We start from the raw sequence: 22,153 nt of genomic DNA, 5'->3' as shown, positions 1-22,153 counted from the left end.
CCGACGGCTCTCGGTCGCCGCCTCAATTAAAATTACATCCTAGAGGGAAGGTGAACGTAGTGGGGTCGCATCGATGCGATCAGCGCCGAAATTTGGCCTGATTTGAACAGACTTTCCTTCACCATCGATCTGAGTCCCTGTTCAAATTCGGCCAAATTCCGATCTCGATCGTGTCGATGGCGATCCTCCTCGGTTTACCTTCCCCCTAGGGTATAGTTCTGATCGAGGCGACGACCAGAGGCCGTTGGTAGCGGGCTGGAGGCGACGAGTGGAACACAGGGAGAGAGAAAATTAGGGACATAGGATCCGATTTCATATTAAAATAGTATGATATTCTTGTCGAAAAAATACTTAATAAAAAAAACAAAAATAGATGGAATAAAACACAATATAAAGATAAATAATATGATGGAGCTAGGAGCGAATGTGCGAAATGTGAAAATCTACAACTAAAAAATAAATAAAATATTACAAATATATAATAAAAAATTATTTTAAAAGAATAAAATTGATAAAAACTGATTAAAAATAAAACTGTTAAAAAATTTTTGATAAAAAACTGATTAAAAAGAAATAAAAATTTGTAAAAAAAAAACGCGGACACTTAATAAGGGCCAGGGGTATAAAGGTCAAAAAATGGGTGGGGCCGGGTGGTGAGGGTGTCAGGGGAGGGGGGAAAAGCAGGCCTCACGAGTGAGCTGGTCGGGATACTGATCGAGTTGTCGCGACCCTGAATAGTAGATAAATGTCCACCAGGTGAGTAGCTGGCTCCGGTGGCTCGGAGCCGGACGTGATATGGATCCGTAGGACGACGCACTATCCAACTACAGCCTCGGCTCGCAGGCCGGAATGCAACAGCGGCACGAAAGTCGAACACTCTATCGGCTCATAGGCCGTGATACAATAGCGGCATGAAGGTCGAATACACTCTCGGCTCGCAGGCCGGAATATAGACATAGTACGATACCTGAGCCCTCGGACGGCGACTGCTCGGAGGGTGACAACGGCTGCCAGGAGGTGCCAGCAGCTGCAGAAGTGGCTGCTAGAGGTGACAGCGCTAGACTCTGGAGGCACTGGCCACCAGAGGCGGCTGTGTCCGTGGCGGCCAGAGGTGTCGATGTTGGCTGCCGGAGGCGGCTGTGGCCATGGCTGCAGTGGGAGATGCCGGTGACGACAGCAGCGGAAGATGCCGGCAGTGGCAGTCCCTGGAGGATGCGCGCGACTGACGGGAGGTGCTGGCGGCCACTGGAAGCGGTGGCGTCAGCCACCGGAGGTGGTGTACGTTGGAGACGAAGATGACCTTCTCCAACAGCGTCTGAGTTGGCGAGGAGAGGAGGTAGCAGAGAGGGAGAGCAGGAGAGTTATGCGGCAGCGACGCGTGCGACTAGCGGTGTCGCTGGCCTCTCCCTGCGGCGGCTCAAAACCTCCCTGGGGCGTGGCGGCGGCTGGCGCGAGAGGTAGAAACGAGGGCAACCGGCATAAGGGAGAGAGGCGACGCGCCCACGCCGAAGGAGAGGGGAGGAGGCGTCCTTGAAGAGGCCGTCGTCGGCCATGATGTTGGCGATCTTCGGCAAAGAGTGTGAGAAGGAGAGAATACTTCCTTGGCGGCGGCCAGAAGCTCCAACCGTGCCCCTTCCCTCTCTCCAAGATGAACAGTGCTACTTTATAACATAAAACCTAATCACACTAAAAGACCAAAACGCGCCTCTATTTTCCGTAACCTAATCCTTGGCGCTCTACTGACTAAAACCTAATCCTTGGCGCTCAACCACTCCTTTGCCGACCGAGATAGTCAGACAACCACCTTTGGCCGAGACTTTTTCTGTAAGTCCTAGTGTTGATCACCTTGACTTTGACCGATATCGTATCAATTGACCCGTGCTTTTCCTTATCGTCGCATCACTGCATATACTATTTCGATATTAAAATTTAAGTGGAATTAAACTGATCACTTTCATAATTAATCTATATCTGAATTACAAAAACCATAAATAAGGGGAAAGTAAAAAACAAAAATATATACACTTAAATGTGTCTTGTACGTATATAAATTGAGATGGCAGGTTGATATAACAAAAACAAACACACAAACACACCAACCAGAAAATTTCCCAGCTTAAACGGGCTTAGTAAATCTCCTACATAGTATTTGAAATGTTAAAAGCAATCAAAAGTTGGGTTCTGCACCCTCTTGAAAACTAAATACAATCCACAGGGTGATGGCCATGAGAGAAGAACGATCCTTCCCAGTTCCCATGGAGTCATTAAGCCATCCCTCTTGCAAGCTAGTACCGCTCCAGCCAACTCATCGCGCTTTCTTGGGAACCAAATTGCAAGTCCTGCATTACCATGCAGCAACCCATAAGCATCGTCCAATTAACTTCAAATCGTTAAAAGGACAAGATCGAACAAGATCTCTTACAGAGAGTTGAAAATCCGGCGGCGTGTCGACCAGTATCTCGTCGAGGTCAGCGAATCCACGAGCGTTAGTACCGTTGACTTCGGAGTCGAAGGCGTATTCAGTTTGGGGGACTGACTCAATTCCGATCTCGGGACGCCGCAATGGCCGTGGGCTACTTGTGCTTGGGTTTCTCGATTGTACTCGTTGGTAGAAAACTTTTGAAACCACGAGCTGACCTTCCGATTCGTCTTCCCCGGCGCCGATGTGGTACTGATGCATGACCCACTTAGCTCTGTCAGGTTTGGCGACTCCCTTGGAGCTCTCGTGGAGAAGCATAATCTTCTTCCAGCCTTTCTGGACGCCATTAATATCGAGCACGCGCTTGGTCCGACCTGTCTTGTGCCACCTTACGGCCGGTTCCTCCGACGAGCCGCATCGGCTTATCCTCCGCCTCTTGCGCGGGCCTTTCGCGTATGCGCTCGATATCCTGTGGAAGAAATGGGCACTGCCGCTTCCATCTTTCACGGCGCCTGCTTTGGGGTTTAGGGTTTTAGAGGTGAAACAGAGACGGAGGGAGTGAAAGCTTAATAGTCATTTAATAATTACCGGGGAGATTCTGGGGATGGGTGTAGCAGATTCCTGCGTCGTCCTCCAGCGTCGGAATGAACTCGTCGATGAGGACGTGTGGCTTTGAGTTGCCGAGCCCGGTCCTCGCCGCTAAATGCTCCAACAGCTCGACGTCCGAAGGGTCGAACTTAACGCCGGCAGGAAAACCAGGCCAATCCGACGTCGCAACCTACGTCGCGCAAGAAGCAAACAATTCAAAATTAAAATAGAGAGAAAAATGCAACGCTAGCTAGCTAGAAGAAGAACTCGCATCGTTGTTGTCAATAAGCTGCTTGCAATTAGGGCACTCCCTGTTGAGGCAATCGAAGTCGCCGCCGCCGCCGCTGCCGCTTTTTATTTTCCTTGCAATCCCCCTGCCAGTGACAAGCCACGCCCTGCGCGCGAGCGCACACGCAAATTAAACGTCGAAGATCATAAGTTTTCAGGTCCAATTTTGAGCATACCTTGCCATCACTCTGGGCAGCTGAGAGAGGGAACGACTGAGCAGGATAAGCAAGGAGAGGAGAGGGGAAGGAAGGAAATCGCGAGGCGGTTGACTCGCTTCTCCGCAACGAGAAGCAAGAGGTTGCGCGGGAAGGAGGAGCCTAGCATTACCTGACTTGTGAGTGCATCGGAAATGGGTCCCGCGGTGAAAGGTAATAATGGACCGGTTGTAGAGAAGGTAGCCGGACGTGCTAGTTCCTTAAGTACTCGAAGAGAGGCAAGACCCGGCGATTGACCTCTTCCTTGCTTCCCAAGCTAACAAGTTTTGTTTTTTCTTTCCCACTATTTTTCACTGTAATAAATATACAATATAGGGCAAAAATCAAAAATCGATTCTCTTTATTGGAATCGCGAGGGTGTTTTATTATTATTATTATTATTATTAATTATATATTTTAATTTTTGATATTGTTATAGTTCATATCTACTAATACAATCCAAGGTGATACCCTAGCTTGACAATATTAGTAATTATATGAACACTTATGCTAATAGATTTTAGAATTAATTTTCAATGGATATAAAATATTTTATTAAATATTTGATTTTTTATATAAAAAATCATTGTATTAAGATAAAATTTTCCTGTGATTTATATGCTTATATTTAATCGAGAGATTGATAATACTGAACCTCTTGGGAAGCGTATTATCACCATTTACTGTAATAACTATTAACATTTCAACTTTTATTAATACTATTAAATTGTATTGTAATAACTATGAATTATAATGGTTATAATATAGATATTTTATGTCTATCAATATTATTATGTTACAATGGTATTTAGATTTTTATCAACACTAGTAATATTATGTTGCAATATTTAGACTCTATAGTTCTTATAATATATATGCTTCATCTCTCATAAAACATGATCTATATTAGTCCATACAAGTCAACATCATATTATAGAAATTACGAATCATAATTATTATAATACGAATAATTTATTTCTAATTAATATTAATCAATATTATGATATAGCTAGGTATAGAGCTAAGAGCTAAGTGGGTGAATGAGAGGTAATGATATAACCACGTCTTAATATAAATACCTTCCACTCCTAATATGAAATTTTTTGACTCTGTCCCTTATATTTTACAACAGTTATGATCTCTTAGCTACGATTTCATAGCTATTATATAATTATAATAATTACAAAATTGTAACTATAATAATTCTATAACAATTATAAGAGCATTCATGTTGGTATTAAGATGCGTGTTATATGTAAAATACCGAAAAAAAATGGCGAACAACGATAGGGGAATTTTTCGGAATTTTTAGGAATTTTCTAGGAATTTTTTGGAGCACGTACTCCGGGTTTTGAGGGGACGAATTTATGGGTATGAATAAAGCCAATTTATGATACCCGTTTAAGTGAGGAAATGTTTTATTTATAAATACATTTTCTTTGCTTTTTCTTATTTCCCCTAAACGTCGTTTCCTTTCCCCAAACTAGCGCCCCCTTTTTCCTCACCGATCCGTGCCCTACGGCGGCGCCGCCGCCCAACCGACGCCGCAAACGCTTGCGACAGTTCCTCTCCTCCCCTCCGGTACAAAAAGGAGTGGCCAAAGGAAGCCCTAGCGATTTCCCCCACTGCCACTTCCCCTCTTCTGCCGATTCCGATTTCACAACCGGCACCAACTCCGATCATCTCCTTCTCTCTCTCTTTGCGGACACCAGGAGCCCGCCCGAAAACGAACGTTCGAGCCCTATTTGGCCGTGCCCTAGTCTGAAGTTGCCGTCGTCACACCAGTTGCCGCTATCTGTAAGCCCTAGCCCCGGCTGACACGATTCTCCCTCTCCTCTTCTTGTTGCCGTCGCCCAAGAAGCATTCCGCACCGCCTGAGAACAGCAACGTAAAGTAATTCACGTTGGGTTTCTGACCGGGAAGAACGTTGCTGATTGGAGAGTTGCTGATTGGAATGGGAAGCCAACTCAAGAAGTTGATTCAACATTTATGATCATGTTGTTGACCAAGCATCAATAACAGAGGGATTCAACAGTTGTTGATCATGTTGCTGATTGGACCAAGAATAGTTGTTGGTCCTCCAAATTGAACGTTATTAATTGGGTGGTTCTTCTAAGCAACCAAGCTGTGGTTCTGTTCTGACCAAAAGAGGGATGTGCTGCTCCTACTTCGGTTGTGGATCAACAGTAGTGTTTCGGTGTTGAGGTAAGAAGTGGAGGAAATTTATCATTTTTGTAGCATACACAGGATTTGAATAAGGGAAGGGTTAAAGTTAATAGAGCTAATCCTAATTAATTTGTGAGTTATATTTAAATAGGGATTAGAGATATATTCATTAGTTGACTTCTCTAGTTGGACAAATTCAAAGATATCAACTATGAAGAAAGGATAAGATAATTAAAGGGAGTTAAAAACATAGCTTCCTAATCGGATTAAGATTTAGTATAGCTATTTTTGTTTATAATGGAAATTAGCTAAATTGTACGATTTATTACAGGACATTGATTCGGGACAAGCACTTCGACAGTTCGATTTATTAGCTCAATCTACATTGGAGGCGTGTACCTCTTGACTTATCTTTTATGATATTGTCAATTGGATATGCATAGTATTTTATAGTTACAAGCAATGATCATGTTTGCCTTTGGTATGTCATTGTTTGTTACCCATATCATGTTCTGTTGGGCGTTTGTTATATATCCATGTTTACGTTTCATGATTATTGCCATGAGTACCTTAGTTCCTAGAGTAAGTGACATACCATACCTTACTGAGGTTAGGACTAGGTTCTAGATTTTATTATCTGGCATGTGTATTTATGTGTTTATATCATATCTGATTTGTATACTTAGACCCTTTTGTTTTGATCCATGTACATTGTTGGTACATATTTTATGGATGTGGATATGTGCAGGACCTAGGTTGTTATACCATAGAGGACCTGTATACCCTAGATCTGAGGATTTGACTTACTTGTACTAGGGTACACATTTTTATATATATATGTGGATTTGGTTCAGGATATCGTCATGCTTAGTGTCATGCACCATTCGCATGATTGCATGCTGCGTGATAGTCTGCTCTGTTATTGTAGAGCATATCACCAGTTTCATCACTGTTCGGTGCTCCGTTGGTCCGCTCATGGGTAGCGTTGTTGGTGCGGGTAGCACTAACGGTCTAACCCAGGTTTTGATGAATGACAAATAGGTTAAGTTAGTTGTGTTGTTGTCTGACACTTTGATCAAGTGTGCAGGAAAAGTTCAGCTAGGTCGACGGGCTGACCGGATAGCTGGCGAGAAGTCCAAGCGGGTCGACGGGCTGACCGGACGCTTGGCGAGAAGTCCAGCTAGGTCGACGGGCTGACCGGATAGCTGGCGAGAAGTCCAAGCGGGTCGACGGGCTGACCAGACGCTTGGCGAGAAGTCCAGACGGGTCGACGGGCTGACCGGACGTCTGGCAGGTAAGCAAGGTAAGTCACTGGAAAGGAGTGACTGTGAGGACGCGTTTCCGGGAAGGGAACATTAGGCGTCGATCCGACTTAGATCCATTTCGGATATCTAAGTCGAGATCGTGACTAGATTCCGGTCTCGGAAAGACGGAATCTAAGTCATACTCTTTTTAATTATCTGTTGAACCTTAACTGTGCTGACAATCTGTTTTACAGGATATACATTTGCCTCGGACTAACTTTGTTTTGCAGGAAAAGGGAGTTTTCTGGAACAAGGTGGTCCGGGCGCCCGGAGGTCCGGGCGCCCGGAAGGGATCCGGGCGCCCGGAAGGCGAATTTTATCCAGCCAAGTCGTCGCCACGTGGAGCATCTCGATTTGAGCAGTTACGTCACATTTCAGGCGCCCGGAAGGAATCCAGGCGCTCGGAACAGCATATAAAAGAAGCCCCAGACAGGAGCTTCAGAACAATCATTCAAGCTGAGAAATCTTCTACTGCTGGTCTTGCTGCTCGACGCTCAGTGCGACGCCAACAAAGCTCCGACACTACGCTCCGTTCTTTTCCCTTTTGTCGGTATTTGTTTTTCAGTTTCATTAGCATTCCCTGTACGGTTCTTTTGTAATCATTATTCCGAATTGCTAGTGATTGCCCAACGAAAGTGGTCAAGGACCACGGGCCTTCGAGTAGGAGTCGTCACAGGCTCCGAACGAAGTAAAATCATTGTGTCTATTTTACTTTTCCGTTGCGTTTAAACTCTTGTTTTTTTTCGAATCGATATTCACCCCCCCTCTATCGAATCTAACGGTCCTACAAGTGGTATCAGAGCAGGTTCCGCTCTGATTTGGTGCAACCACCAATCAGACAGGGGGTGAATTGTTTTTGTTTTTTTTCTCAATAATTAATTTTAAAACTGGTGTTTCGTTAACTTAATATTTCTCTAATCAATTTAAATTAGTGCAACACGAATCTAGATTTTTTTTCTATTTTTCTCTTCCCGCACTACTAATTGGGATATTTTTTTTTGGTTATTTACCTGTGCACAGAATGTCCCAACAAGAAGGATTCAGCACAGTGCGACCTCCACTCTTCAACGGGGACGACTTCCCTTACTGGAAGAAGCGCATGGAGGTCTACCTCAAAACAGACTTCGACCAGTGGATGAGCATTACGAAACCTTACAAAATTCCAGTGGACAACGCCGGAATCTGGATCCTGAAGACTGGACAGCGGATCTCAAGAAAAAAGCAACCGAAAATAAAGCGATCAACACTCTACAGTGCGGATTAACAAGAGAAGAACTGAACAGAGTCGGTCCACACAAAAACGCTAAAGAGCTATGGGACAAGCTGATCGAACTGCACGAGGGAACGAGCGACGCTAAGGTAACAAAACGAGACCTGCTTCTAAATAAAATTTTTAATATAAAAATGCAGGAAGGAGAAACAACGAATCAACTACACGTGAGGATCAAGGACATCCTCAACGGGCTTCATGCAATAGGCCACCAAATGGAGAACAGAGACTTAATAAGGTACGCTTTAAACGCTTTTCCACGTAATAGTTTGTGGGCATCAATAGTGGATGCCTACAAAATTTCTAAGAATCTTTCTAACTTAAAATTAGACGAGCTGTTTTGTGAATTAGAATTACACGAACAAACTAATGCTGGAGCCGAGAAAGGTATAGCACTATTTGCAGGTTCCTCCAAAGAAAAGAAAAGCAAGTCTGAACTTGAAGAAGACTCCGATCAAGATTCTGAAGACGAAGAACACCTGGTGAACTTGGTAAGAAAAATGTTCACCAGGAGAAAGAGGAGCTTCAGCAAAAAGGATCTTCAAAAGATCAGCTCTCCCTCAGAACAAAAGAACGTGACTTGCTACGGCTGCAACAAAAAGGGACATTACAAGAACGAATGTCCAAAACTAAAGTTCGACAAACCAAAGCCAACCAAAAAGAAGGCACTCAAAGCAACGTGGGACGACTCCTCGGACGAATCGGAGGAAGAAGAGCAGAAACATCAGAGCCACCTCGCACTGATGGCCCATGAAGCTGAAACAGAAGACGAGTCGGAAGATGAAGACGGGTCTGAACCCGAAACAAGCCACGAGTCCGTACTCGTTTCCGAAGGCCCGAATGAGGTATACTTTAATTTAAACAAAAAATTTTTTAGAATTATTTCCTGTTTAAATAGTAAATTAACTAAATTAGAAAATGAAAACAAATCACTTCTTGAGGAAAATCAAAACCTCAAGGAACAATTAAAGAATTCGAATCCAACTCAAGATCTAACACTTGAGGAAGAGAATTTATCATTAAAAAATAAAATAAACAATTTAAAGGAGATGTTAGAAAAATTCACAACAAGATCAAAAAATTTAGACTTAATCCTAAATAATCAAAAAGCATGTTATAATAAAATCGGACTAGGATATAAGTCGAATTCAAATAAAACTTTCAAATCATTAATAACCCAATACAAGTCAACCAATCTAGCTTGGGTTCCGAAAGCGTGTCTGACCACGCAAGTAGGACTTAATCAATATTATATACCTAAAGAAAAGATACATTATATAAAAGTGTATAAACCAAACCAAAAACCAAAATACAAACCTAAATCAAATTCAAAATCTAAACAGTCTAAAAATCAACAAAATTATCACCAAGTTAACTATAACTATAAAAAGAATCGACACAAGCCTAAAACCAAAATCTAAATTAATGGCCAATAATTCAGGGGGAGGCTCGGAATAGTGGCACCTCAAAACTAACCGGCAGGGTAACCCAAAACTAACTAACCCGAGGGGTAATTAGGATTAGTTAAAAGAGACTAAGTTTAACTTGAATCATGGTATTGGTGAAATTTTTGGATGATAGTACGTTAGGGAAGCTTGGGCATCGCATGTCTAGAAAGATATGACTTCGATCTGGTGCATTTGGCCAAGTGGAACTGACCGAAGCTACCCTTAAACGAATCCTAACCAGTTAGACCAAGATTTAGTACTAAGTTCCGTGGATAGGACTATTCGGAAAACCTCGAAAGGTTGGTTACTTCTAATGATGTCCTTGTGACTCACCAAGCCTAGAAGTTTATCCGAAGAATGCCTATTTGTGGAAACCAAAGCTAAGTCTGAATCTAACACAAGTTAAACCAAAAGTCTGTAATCAAACCAATTTCATCTCACAAAATCATAGGATTCCCTGATTGATAATATAGTTCGGGTGAGATGAATAAGGCTTAAAAAATTAATTTCAAAATTTTAATTTTAACTTAAAAATTAATTTCAAAATTTTTAACTTAAAAATTAATTTCAAAATTTTAATTTTAACTTAAAAATTAATTTCAAAATTTTTAATTTTAACTTAAAAATTAATTTCAAATTTTTAATTTTAATTTTAAAATTAATTTCAAAATTTTTAATTTTAACTTAAAAAATTAATTTAAAATTTTTAATTTTAACTTAAAAAATTAATTTCAAAATTTTTAATTTTAACTTAAAAATTAATTTCAAAATTTTTAATTTTAATTTAAAAATTAATTTCAAAATTTTAATTTTAACTCAAAAATTAATTTCAAATTTTTTAATTTTAACTTAAAAATTAATTTCAAAATTTTAATTTTAACTTAAAAATTAATTTCAAAATTTTAATTTTAACTTAAAAAATTAATTTCAAAACTTTTTAACTTAAAAATTAATTTCAAAATCTTAATTTTAAACTTAGAAAAATTTATTTTCAAAATTTTAATTTTAAACTTAAAAATTAATTTCAAAATTTTAATTTTAAACTTAAAAATTATTTTCAAAATCTTAATTTTAAACTTAAAAATTATTTTCAAAATTTTAATTTTAAACTTAATTTTAATTTTAAAACTAAAAAATTAATTTCAAAATTTTTTAAAATTAATTTCAAAATTTTAATTTTAAACTTAATTTCAAAATTTTATTCAAACTTAAAACTTAACTTCAAACCTAATTTCAAAAAAAAAAAAAAAAAAAAAAAGTCAAAAACCAGGGCCGGGCGCCCCTGGTATTCCCCTCCGGGGCGCCCGGAAGGGGTTCCGGGCGCCCGGAAGGGATCCGGGCGCCCGGAATCCCCTATAAATAAGGGGCAGCAGGCGCCCCCAACCTTTGCCCCACCAATTCTCACTTTTGCCAAGGTTCACTTTGAACCTCAGTGCGAAAGTACTCTAAATCAAAATTTTCTTGCGGTGAAGACGCTGTTGTGATTCAACCGAGGTCGTCAAATCTATATTTTTCGATGGCTCCTCGGTAAATAAAATACTTCCCCTCTCTAAGATCTTATTTGTCTTCTCAATTTTTTTCTTAGAATATTCTTTTATTTATATACAGTAGGAAACGAACAAATACTGGTGCTGGACCCTCCAATGCTAGTACAGACCCTAGGTTTCCCACAGACGAACTTAGGATTAAGTTTGAGTCCACCATTTATAAGGCCATTAGGACTACCTGCATAGATAGATCGTTCTTTCTAAGGTCATGTCCCTCTGCTTTAGAGGTTATAGGCCACTATAACTTAACGAACCTTGTTGAATGTACCAGTCCAATAAACATAAGTCTTTGTGCCGAATTTTGCAATAACCTAGTAAAAGTAGACGATTTCACCTATACCACTAGGGCAGCAGGCACTGATATCGTATTTTCCCCTACGACTATCCGAGAGTTTTTAGAGTTGCGTCCATCTACTTGCTCCTTTTTGTGCTATCCTCCGAGGGATCTGCTCAAGATCCCTACTCACATATTACTCTCGACGATTTATTCGTATTTTTGGGGAGAGATCCCACTGTGACACAGTTTAGGTCGAGAGAACTTCGAGTCCAGGACTACGCTCTTTATAGGGTTGTAGTCCTTTGCATTTTACCACTGACTACGGGACATCGCTGTGATGCACCCATTCCATTCGTTCTTACTTTATGCCCGATTCATAGGTTAGACATTGACATCGACCTACATATCTTCTCCACCATCATCTATTCAACTGGATATGTGACTGATAGTAGAGTCCATATGCCATTTGGTCACATTCGACTATATGTCCTCGTTGCACATTGATGTCACTAGGGAGACGTTGCCCATATGACCGAGTTCGATGTTATAGCCGCTCGGAACTTTTCCTAGCCGGTATCCACATAGATAGAGATGACGGGACTATGTCTTGGCGGAGGGGGCACAGCACCAGATGCACAGGTGGACGAGTTCATGCTCGGACTATTTCAGGAAGCCGCACCGGCTCCACCACCGCCCCCAGCTCGAGCACCACGACACGCTCCCCGCACTCTAGTCGACCGTATGACCGGACTAGAGAGAGCTATGGTGAGTCTCCAGCAGGAGAACTCTGATTTTCATCGGGACATACGGCGAGAGGTTGCCGAGTTACGAGCTGCCGGGGACACCCGACACACTGAGCTGATGGCACTTCTTCGATCCTTGGGATCTGGACCACCCCCTTCATCATCTCAGTAGCTTTAGTTATGACCTACTTCTGTAGCTACACTACTTGTAAAATATTTTGGATTTATCTAGTGATATTTCAGACCTACATTGATTATGTTCTATCTCGGTAGCCTAGGAATTTTAAATTTCAAAATTGTTTTCAAAAATCACTCTTTCAAATTATAAGTCAAATTTGTTTGTTTTCAAAACTTTCCATTTTTAGATTTTCAAAAACAGTTTTGGCCTTAGACTAGTTTTGAATCCTTAGAAAGCATGTACCCATAAGACTAGTTTTTGAGCATCTCACCAACACCTTAGGTTTACCTTGCTTGTGTTTGACAAACATAGAAAGGGGTGAGATGCATAGGCCAACTGTCTGGACTTAAGATGCTTATTTCAGTGCATCAACATAAGTCTGGACGTTAAATACAATTCAGACATTAATCAGATTAAAGTTCATCAGTCAAGTCAAACACTGACTGGTTATAATTAACTTAATCTGACTAACCAAGTGAAAGCTACTATCTTCTGATAGTCAGTTAGTAGCTAATTGGTTAGACAGCTGGTTAGAGTAAGTATCAAGTTCAGGGGGAGAATAAACTCAAATTTTGTATGTTTGAAAAATGCCTTTTAAAACCTAACCTATGTTTGAACATTGATTTACAAAAAGTTAAATTTAACTAAGTATTTGAAAAATATGAAAGTTTAATCCCACCTAATTTTCAAACCTGATTTGAAAAATTAATTTTGGCCTTAAAAATTAATTTTGGCAAAAATTTTATTTCTTGAAAAGTTTAATTTTTGTTTTGTTTTAAATCGAAGTTGAAAATTTTACCTTTTTGAAAATTAAATGTTATTTAAACATAAAAAGTAAATTTGAAAAACCTGTCTTGAAAATTTCTACACGCTTGAAAAGTTAAACTTGATTAACTTTAACTTTTCAAAACTCAACTTGTCTACCCCATGTCAACTTGACTATTGTTTTAACTTGGTGTTAAAAATTACACTTTTATCTTTCAAATTTTGAACCAAACTTAGCTATCTTTCAAAATTTGATTACCTGTTACAGTAACTCTTCACTATGATTATTTACCTTTGTTCATTTTTTGATGAATGCCAAAGGGGGAGGAGGGTTAGGTGGTTAAGTTAGCTAAACCAATTTGAAAATACAAACTAACAAACTTTAAAACCACATAAATGCATGTTGTTTTCTTGCATATGTTTTCACTAACTTAACCAGGTTGTCATTCCATCAAAAAGGGGGAGATTGTTGGTGCGGGTACCACTAACGGTCTAACCCAAGTTTTGATGAATGATAAAATAGGTTAAGTTAGTTTTGTTGTTATCTAACACTCTGATCGAGTGTGCAGGAGAAGTCCAGACAGGTCGACGGGCTGACCTGATGTCTGGCACGAAGTCCAGCTAGGTCGACGGGCCGACTGGATAGCCGGCACGAAGTCCAAACGGGTTGACGGGTTGACCGGACGTTTGGCAGTAAGTGAAGGTAAGTCACTGGAAGAGAGTGACAGTGAGGACGCGTTCCCGGGAAGGGAACATTAGGCGTCGATCCGACTTAGATCCATTTCGGATATCTAAGTCGAGATCGTGACTAGATTCCGGTCTCGGAAAGACGGAATCTAAGTCATACTCTTTTTAATTATCTGTTGAACCTTAACTGTGCTGACAATCTGTTTTACAGGATATACATTTGCCTCGGACTAGAGTTTTCTGGAACAAGGTGGTCCGGGCGCCCGGAGGGGATCCGGGCGCCCGGAAGGGATCCGGGCGCCCGGAAGGCGAATTTTATCCAGCCAAGTCGTCGCCACGTGGAGCATCTCGATTTGAGCAGTTACGTCACATTTCAGGCGCCCGGAAGGAATCCAGGCGCCCGGAAGGAATCCAGGCGCCCGGAACAGCATATAAAAGAAGCCCCAGACAGGAGCTTCAGAACAATCATTCAAGCTGAGAAATCTTCTACTGCTGGTCTTGCTGCTCGACGCTCAGTGCGACGCCAACAAAGCTCCGACACTACGCTCCGTTCTTTTCCCTTTTGTCGGTATTTATTTTTCAGTTTCATTAGCATTCCCTGTACGGTTCTTTTGTAATCATTATTCCGAATTGCTAGTGATTGCCCAACGAAAGTGGTCAAGGACCACGGGCCTTCGAGTAGGAGTCGTCACAGGCTCCGAACGAAGTAAAACCATTGTGTCTATTTTACTTTTCCGTTGCGTTTAAACTCTTGTTTTTTTTCGAATCGATATTCACCCCCCCTCTATCGAATCTAACGGTCCTACAAGCGTGACACAGCGTGGTAGCACGTCAGTTTTGCTCTGTTCGGTGCTCCGTTGGTCCGCTCATGGGTAGTGTGACGCAGCATGGTAGCACGTCAGGGATCCCTCCCCATCATAGTGTATCGGGAGATGAGAGCATTGCGCTCCCCCATTAGTGATTTGGGGTAGGAGTATGTGTGTACTCCGACAGCATCCCGTCCATTCGGTCACTCATCAGGAGTAGTGACGTCAGAGTGCACGGTTGTCACAGCTCTACCCACTCAGTCTCACCATTATGTGTGAGATGACTGACTGGCATCAGGGGTGACCATGTCATTGGCATCATATGCATTTATTTCATTTATTTGCTTGTGTTTGCTGCACTTATATGCTGCATTTTGGTGGATGCATTTGTTTGACATGCATACAGGAGGCATATTGTGTATCTGGTTTGACGACCCTTTTGTTCTGGATAGGAGTTCCTGGTGAGTACAGCTTCCTCAGTTACCTTTCAGTTTTGCATATTTCCTATATATGATTAAGAAGCTGTATTCCATATTTATTGCTGTTAGATATATCTTGCTAGGCATGTCTATTGGTATCCGCTGAGTTGTTGAACTCACCCCCGTGTACACTTTCTTTTTCAGGTACCAGGTTGTTTATGGTGTCGCTTGGAGTATCCTGCCTGCTGGTCTCATGTCACCTCAGAAGATCTGTCTTCGTTGTTGTCCATTTGTACCTCGGTATTTTTGTATCTAGCTTGTGTTTCGGTTTTATTTTCGGAGTGGTGTTTTGTGGTGTGGTATAAGCCTAGCCGGCTAGCATGTCATATATTTTGGTTTTCTATTGTTTTTCTGTTGTGTTTTGGATTTTTGTTCCAACCGAGTGGGCTGATGATATAAACTGCGTGGATGACTTTGTGTTATGTTTTTTTTATTACTGTTATTGTTCCGGCCGTGTTGGTCGAGGTATATGTGGCCCTGAGGGCTTTGTATAAATGTTTCAGATTGTCACCCGTACAGGGGAGGTGCTGTCGAAATTTCTTCGGACAGGGACTTCCTCGGGGCGTGACAATTTAGTGGTATCAGAGCAGGTATACGATACTTGCTATGTGTTCTGGATTTTCGAGATTTGTCTGATACCAATTTATTTGATATAAGAGATCGGCTTACGAGTCTTATTTCTCGTGTTTCGGATTTCATGTTTTACTCTTCTCGATGTGGCTTTTCGGGTTTTGGGACCTGGCAGCGACAGGACATCTCTAAGCTATAGGAGGTATGTTTTGTTTACTGTTATCACATACTTCTAATGGTACTTGTTTAGTCATTTGTAGCATGTATGTCATGTGTTAGGTCAACCATACCTATTGGAGATCATGGATTACAATCTCAAGGATGTAAAAGCTATATTAGCGCAGTTAGTAGATCTTGTAAGGAACAACAAAATAATGAACTAAGATTGTTTCACATAATTTAATTTATTGATAAACATTGATTCAAGGGATTTTTAAAAGAACCTCATTATAAGTTTATTAATTTAGTACACTGTTGTCCAAAGAATTGGAATATCCTAAATGATTGGCTTTCCTAAAGTGTTGAGTTGGTTGAAGCTATTTGTGGTGTTTTCAATATTCGTACATGTACACCACATTGCTGAACAATTGCTTTGTGAGTATACTCAACATTGTAGTAAAAATATGAATTATATATCTCATGCTCATCAATAGGTCACTACTGTGCTTTGATGATTGAGTGAAGATTGAGTGAAGTAGGCTCTAAATGATATAATGTGAGAACATAGGTTAACATTGCATGAAACGTTTGATAGATTCTGCAGATGAACAACTTGAATCATCTAGATTTGGAGTATAAAGCTAGACTATTGATCCTGTTCGAATGTTGAATCAACGGACGCTGGGCACGTGGCGTTCCCCGGATGCTGACGTGGATCTTCGACTGGTCGCACGAACCTCCGGCGAACCTGCACAGAAGTCGGGCCGGGAAGGGGTTCCCGGCGGCGACCCTCCGACGCTCAAGTCAGGCAAGCAGATGAAAAAAGTGGCTCCAAAGATGTTAAATGCGTCAAGGATCTGGATGCCCTTCTGGAGGTTCGTGCGACCAGTCGAAGATCCACGTCAGCATCCGGGGAGCGCCACGTGCCCAACGTCCGTTGATTCAGCATTCGGACAAGATCAACTATATAGAGAGACCAAAACAATTATACACGACATATTTAAAATGATTTAAAAGAATTGCTTGTAAATAAAAAAAATAATAAAATCTTTAATTGATGAATATGATTCATTCAATGGTTTCTAGTTAATTCTCACTCACGACTTGTTCATGTATGCTCATAAATTTTGCATGTCCTATGATTATAAAATATCTTTTATGTATGTTCTTATTTTGATTTATATATATACCTATCCTGCAGTAGCCTTATTGCAGTGCATCCCCTTAGCAGGACACTTGTATTTGGTAAGTTAATTGTGGTTGCATTGTTTTAAATGGTGTGTTATTTGTGTAATCGTTTGAATCTTAGAGCAACAATGGTGGTTCCCATTGAGTTGATTATCTTCGTAATTGAGCCAACCAATTAAGGTTTAACTCTTATCCTATTTCTTTATAGCAACTAGTTTTCATAATGGTTGGATGTTGTAGCATTGTGATAGTTCTTCTATCTTTGTATTTGATTAGTAGAGTTTTGGTCATTAAATTAAGAGGCGAGATTTGAGTGGGGGTATGACCATAAGTAGTGATGTTATAGGTTGATTGGATTGAATTTGGTATTTTGAGTGCATAGATGACATTGATGGTGTAGATGGACAATTTGTTTTAGTGACAAGCAATTGAGGTTGATGACATTAAAATGATCATGTTGGTTAACTATTTTATTTCAAGAACTGATTGAGACTAAGGTGGATATGAGAGATAATGATGGGATCATGTATTGATTGATACGTTTTGCTGATTGCAAGATGAGTCTTAGATTCTAGGACTGTAATAGTGTTTTGATACTCAACTTTAAGGATATTCATTTTGAACTTGTAAATGATTATTTTTTTTTATGAGATTAAATTGTGGATATTGAAAGAACTTTGGATTCGCGTGTTAATTGATGTGCCTAAAGAATGAGTCAAGGTTATGTTTGACGATAAGTTATTCAGATTTGAAGTTGAATTAATGATTAAAGTTACAATTGTTTTAATTATGGAGTATGATTGATCACCATAGATAATAGTGTAATCATGTAGTCTTGGTGATGAAGTATCTTATTGAACCTCAGCTATCTTCTATTTCCATTTACTTGAGTTGTGTAGCTACCTTTGTAGTATTGATGAGTTCCAATAATTTGTATATTAGTGGAATAGACCAAGTTTGGAGATGGAAACATTGCACATTTCACAATATAGATTTATTAGTCGTATACCATTGTCGGCTTTGTCAGTCTATTGAGGATCAATGTATCTTATTCCATGTGGACTTTAATTTTAGACTGTATGTACCTAGTTGGATTGGCTATGATTGCGTTTTCCTGTATGATCTTTATGTTAGATTTTATTTAGTTATACCCCTAAACCATGAGAGTAAATAGCATAGGGTTTATGTGGTAGATTGGATTAAATATGCTGATTATACATACATGTGTAGTTTATACACTTGATTATTATGTGTTGTAGGAGTTCTATGATAGACGGTCAAACTTGCATGTAGTGAGTGTATATTTGTCTGGATGATGATTATTATGGGTTTCTAGTAGATTATACCTGAGTGGTCTGATTGGTTTATTGGAGGTATTTTGTCGATTAAATATATGTTGTGAAATGTGTAAATGTGTTAGGTGTAATATTTGAGGTATCTTGTTTATTATATGATTGTTCTGAGTGTATACTCGTGTCGATTATGATTTGTTAGAAGTATTACGTTGATTATACTCTTGGCATAGGTGTATATATGTCATGTGAGTGTTGTTTGAGGTATATTGTTGATTATACCTATGTTGATATATGCACACGGGTTCAGTATGCATTGTTGGAGGTTTCACGATGAATTATACCTATGTTGTGAGTATGTGTGGTGTGTACAAATTGGAGGATTATGTCGATCATACATATGTTGTGTGAGCAAGTGTGTCAGGTGTATTGTTGGTAGCAGCGTGATGATTCTACTTATGTTGAATGCAGAATGTGGAGTGTCTGCATTATGTCATTTGTTGGATTACTCTGTCAACCCATTTTCTTATCAGTGGGTGACACTACGATATTGATAGATTTTACGATGAGTTTGATTTGCTTACTGGGTTGTTACACCCTAGGCTACCCATAGTGATATGTGGTAGAGAGATCTCGTGCAGTCTCTAGCTGGATAGTTAGGTGCCTTGGGCACTTATGTATTGGTTGTGGTGGAGCGTTGCTCCCACACATTTTATGGATTTTTCTATGGTGGAGCGTTACTCCCACATATTGTGGATTTCTTGTAGCGGAGCATTACTCCCATATTTATTGCAGATACATATTTCGGATTATTTGTGGTGGAGCGTTGCTCCCACATATTGAAGATTTCTTGTGGTAGAGTGTCGCTTCCACATATGTGGTATTTCGTGTGATGGAGTGTTGCTCTCACACTGGAGGATCTATTTTTTTTTGTGATTTATATCGTTGATGATCAGATCTGTTTATTATCGAGGATCTTATGGTTAGTAATGCCTGCGATACAGACATTATGTGTCTTGGTGTCACCATTAGGGCTTGTGGAGCCTTAGATGTTTTCAGGGACTCGATGATTTGGGTATCCCTATGATATTGGATCAGAATTCATTATCGTTATTGACGACGTGGTGTTTTATTCCTGATCTGAGGTGTATCACGTACACCATCTTCGCATAGTTCTAGAGATGTTTCGACGGAAACGTCTATATATGAAGATCAGTAGTGCGTATTTTGATTGTCTTCTGTGAGATGATTGAGACACATGGTCACCAGTAGGGGTATACCATGGATCCACAGGAGATAGAGGTTGTTACCAGATGAGAGTTACCATAGTCTATACATGAGGCTCGCAACTCCCTTTATCAAGCTAGTTATTACCGGAGGCTCGTTGGGGGTTTCCCACGCGTTACTATGCTACTTACACGCTTGACCAGGAAAGGCGTGAAGTTCACTTGGACTGAGGATTGCAAGACCAGCTTCTAGGAGCTGAAGCGGAGACTAGTGTCGGCTCCGATTTTTAGTTTTTACCTTTTGGAGAGGACGGATTTGTCCTCTACACCGACACGTCTCTACAGGGTATGGGTGCTGTTCTGATACAGCACAGTAGAGTATTCTCATATGCTTCTCGATAGTTGAAGGAGCATGAGAAGAACTACCCAGTTCATGATCTGGAGTTAGCCGCCATTATCATTGCTTTGAAGATTTGGCGACATCATTTATACGGCGTTACATTTGAGATTCTTACTTAACATAAGAGTCTCAAATATATTTCCACCCAGAAGGAACTAAATCTCCGACAGAGGAGATGGATGGAGTTCCTGAAGGATTACGATTGTACCATTAGCTATCACCCGAGGAAAGCTAATGTAGTTGCCGATGCACTTAGCCGGAAGTCCAGAGGGACTTTAGCTTGCCACCGAGTTGTGGTCATGGACTTGATTCAAGGTTTCTCCGAGTTAGACATTGAGGCGCAGGACCGCCAAAGGAGTTATGCTGATCGGAGACTCAGACTCTTAGAGTTCTCCATTTGTGACCATGTATTTCTGTGAATTTCACCACGAAAGGAGTGAAGAGATTTTGCTTCAGAGGTAAGCTAGCTCCGCGATACATTGGCCCTTTCCAGATCATGGAGAGGGTGGGAGCGGTAGTTTATCGGCTGGCCCTATCGCCGTCCCTGTCAGACCTGCACTATGTATTCCACGTATCTATGTTGAGGAGATACGTACCCGACCTGACACATGTGCTGACAGATAACTCAGTTCCCATACAGCCTGACGTGACCTACGAGAAGGTTCTGGTATGGATTCCAGACCGGGAAGAGCGTTAGCTGTGGAACAAGACCATCCGACTGGTTGATGTAGGATGACAGCATCATTCGGACGCGAAGGCTACCTGGGAGCTCGAGGATACGATCCGAGCTCGATACCCCTATCTTTTCACTTGAGGTATATGATTTAAATTATCGTTCAGCATTTATACTCTTTACCTGTGGTTAGTATTTGCTGATGGTAGATAACGAAATTTGGGAACCAAATTTTTATTAGTGGGGAGAATGTAAAATACCGAAAAAAATGGCAAACAATGATAGGGGAATTTTTCGGAAATTTTAGGGATTTTCTAGGAATTTTTCGGAGCACGTACACCGGGTTTTGAGGGGATGAATTTATGAGTACGAATAAAGCCTGTTTAGGATACCCGTTTAAGTGAGGAAATGTTTTATTTATAAATACATTTTCTTTGCTTTTTCTTATTTCCTCTAAACGTCGTTTCCTTTCCCCAAACCCGCGCCCCCTTTTTCCTCACCGATCCGTGCCCTACGGCGCCGCCGCCGCCCAACCGACGCCGCCAACGCTTGCGACAGTTCCTCTCCTCCCCTCCGGTACAAAAAGGAGTGGCCAAATGAAGCCCTAGCGATTTCCCCCACTGCCACTTCCCCTCTTCCTCTCTTCTGCCGACGTCGACTTCACAACCGGCACCAACTTCGATCATCTCCTTCTCTCTCTCTTTGTGGACACCAGGAGCCCGCCCGAAAATGAATGTTCGAGCCCTATTTGGCTGTGCCCTAGTCTGAAGTCGCCGTCGTCACACCAGTTGCCGCTATCTGTGAGCCCTAGCCCCGACTGACACGATTCTCCCTCTCCTCTTCTTGTTGCCGTCGCCCAAGAAGCATTCCGCGCCGCCTGAGAACAACAACGTAAAGTAATTCACGTTGGGTTTCTGACCAGGAAGAACATTGCTGATTGGAGAGTTGCTGATTGGAATGTGAAGCCAACTCAAGAAGTTGATTCAACATTTATGATCATGTTGTTGACCAAGCATCAATACATTGGAGAACAGTTGTTGGTCCTCCAAATTGAACGTTATTGATTGGGTGGTTCTTCTAAGCAACCAAGCTGTGATTCTGTTCTGACCAAAAGAGGGATGTGCTGCTCCTACTTCGGTTGTGGATCAACAGTAGTGTTTTGGTGTTGAGGTAAGAAGTGGAGGAAATTTATCATTTTTGTAGCATACACAGGATTTGAATAAGGGAAGGGTTAAAGTTAATAGAGCTAATCCTAATTAATTTGTGAGTTATATTTAAATAGGGATTAGAGATATATTCATTAGTTGACTTCTCTAGTTGGACAAATTCAAAGATATCAACTATGAAGAAAGGATAAGATAATTAAAGGGAGTTAAAAACATAGCTTCCTAATCGGATTAAGATTTAGTATAGCTATTTTTGTTTATAATGGAAATTAGCTAAATTGTACGATTTATTACAGGACATTGATTCGGGACAAGCACTT

The 22,153-nt window shown here is 40.8% G+C and overlaps 1 protein-coding gene across 1 annotated transcript; it reads right to left on the bottom strand.

Annotated features, from left to right (window-relative positions):
* Positions 1–2,020: 2,020 nt before the first annotated feature.
* LOC122004006 (SUPPRESSOR OF GAMMA RESPONSE 1-like) lies at positions 2,021–3,664 on the bottom strand. The gene is made up of 5 exons (XM_042558960.1): positions 3,472–3,664; positions 3,279–3,402; positions 3,008–3,197; positions 2,423–2,931; positions 2,021–2,339 (listed from the first exon to the last, which is right to left on the bottom strand). Exons 1-5 carry the CDS (start codon positions 3,477–3,479, stop codon positions 2,286–2,288), a joined length of 885 nt encoding a protein of 294 aa, XP_042414894.1. The 5' UTR covers positions 3,480–3,664; the 3' UTR covers positions 2,021–2,285.
* Positions 3,665–22,153: the final 18,489 nt, after the last annotated feature.

This window comes from Zingiber officinale, chromosome 7B (genome assembly GCF_018446385.1).
Source record: "Zingiber officinale cultivar Zhangliang chromosome 7B, Zo_v1.1, whole genome shotgun sequence".
NCBI classification, from domain to species: domain Eukaryota; kingdom Viridiplantae; phylum Streptophyta; class Magnoliopsida; order Zingiberales; family Zingiberaceae; genus Zingiber; species Zingiber officinale.
The sequence above is the reverse complement of the archived record's forward strand: the minus strand, read 5'-3'. Positions and strand labels throughout refer to the sequence as shown.

Excerpts from the sequence above, each read along its gene's own strand:
- LOC122004006 (XM_042558960.1), bottom strand. Across the intron at positions 3,198-3,278 it reads AGCTTATTGACAACAACGAT|GTTGCGACGTCGGATTGGCC; the intron begins GCGAGTTCTTCT and ends TGCGCGACGTAG. Across the intron at positions 2,932-3,007 it reads CCATCCCCAGAATCTCCCCG|GCGCCGTGAAAGATGGAAGC; the intron begins GTAATTATTAAA and ends ACCCCAAAGCAG.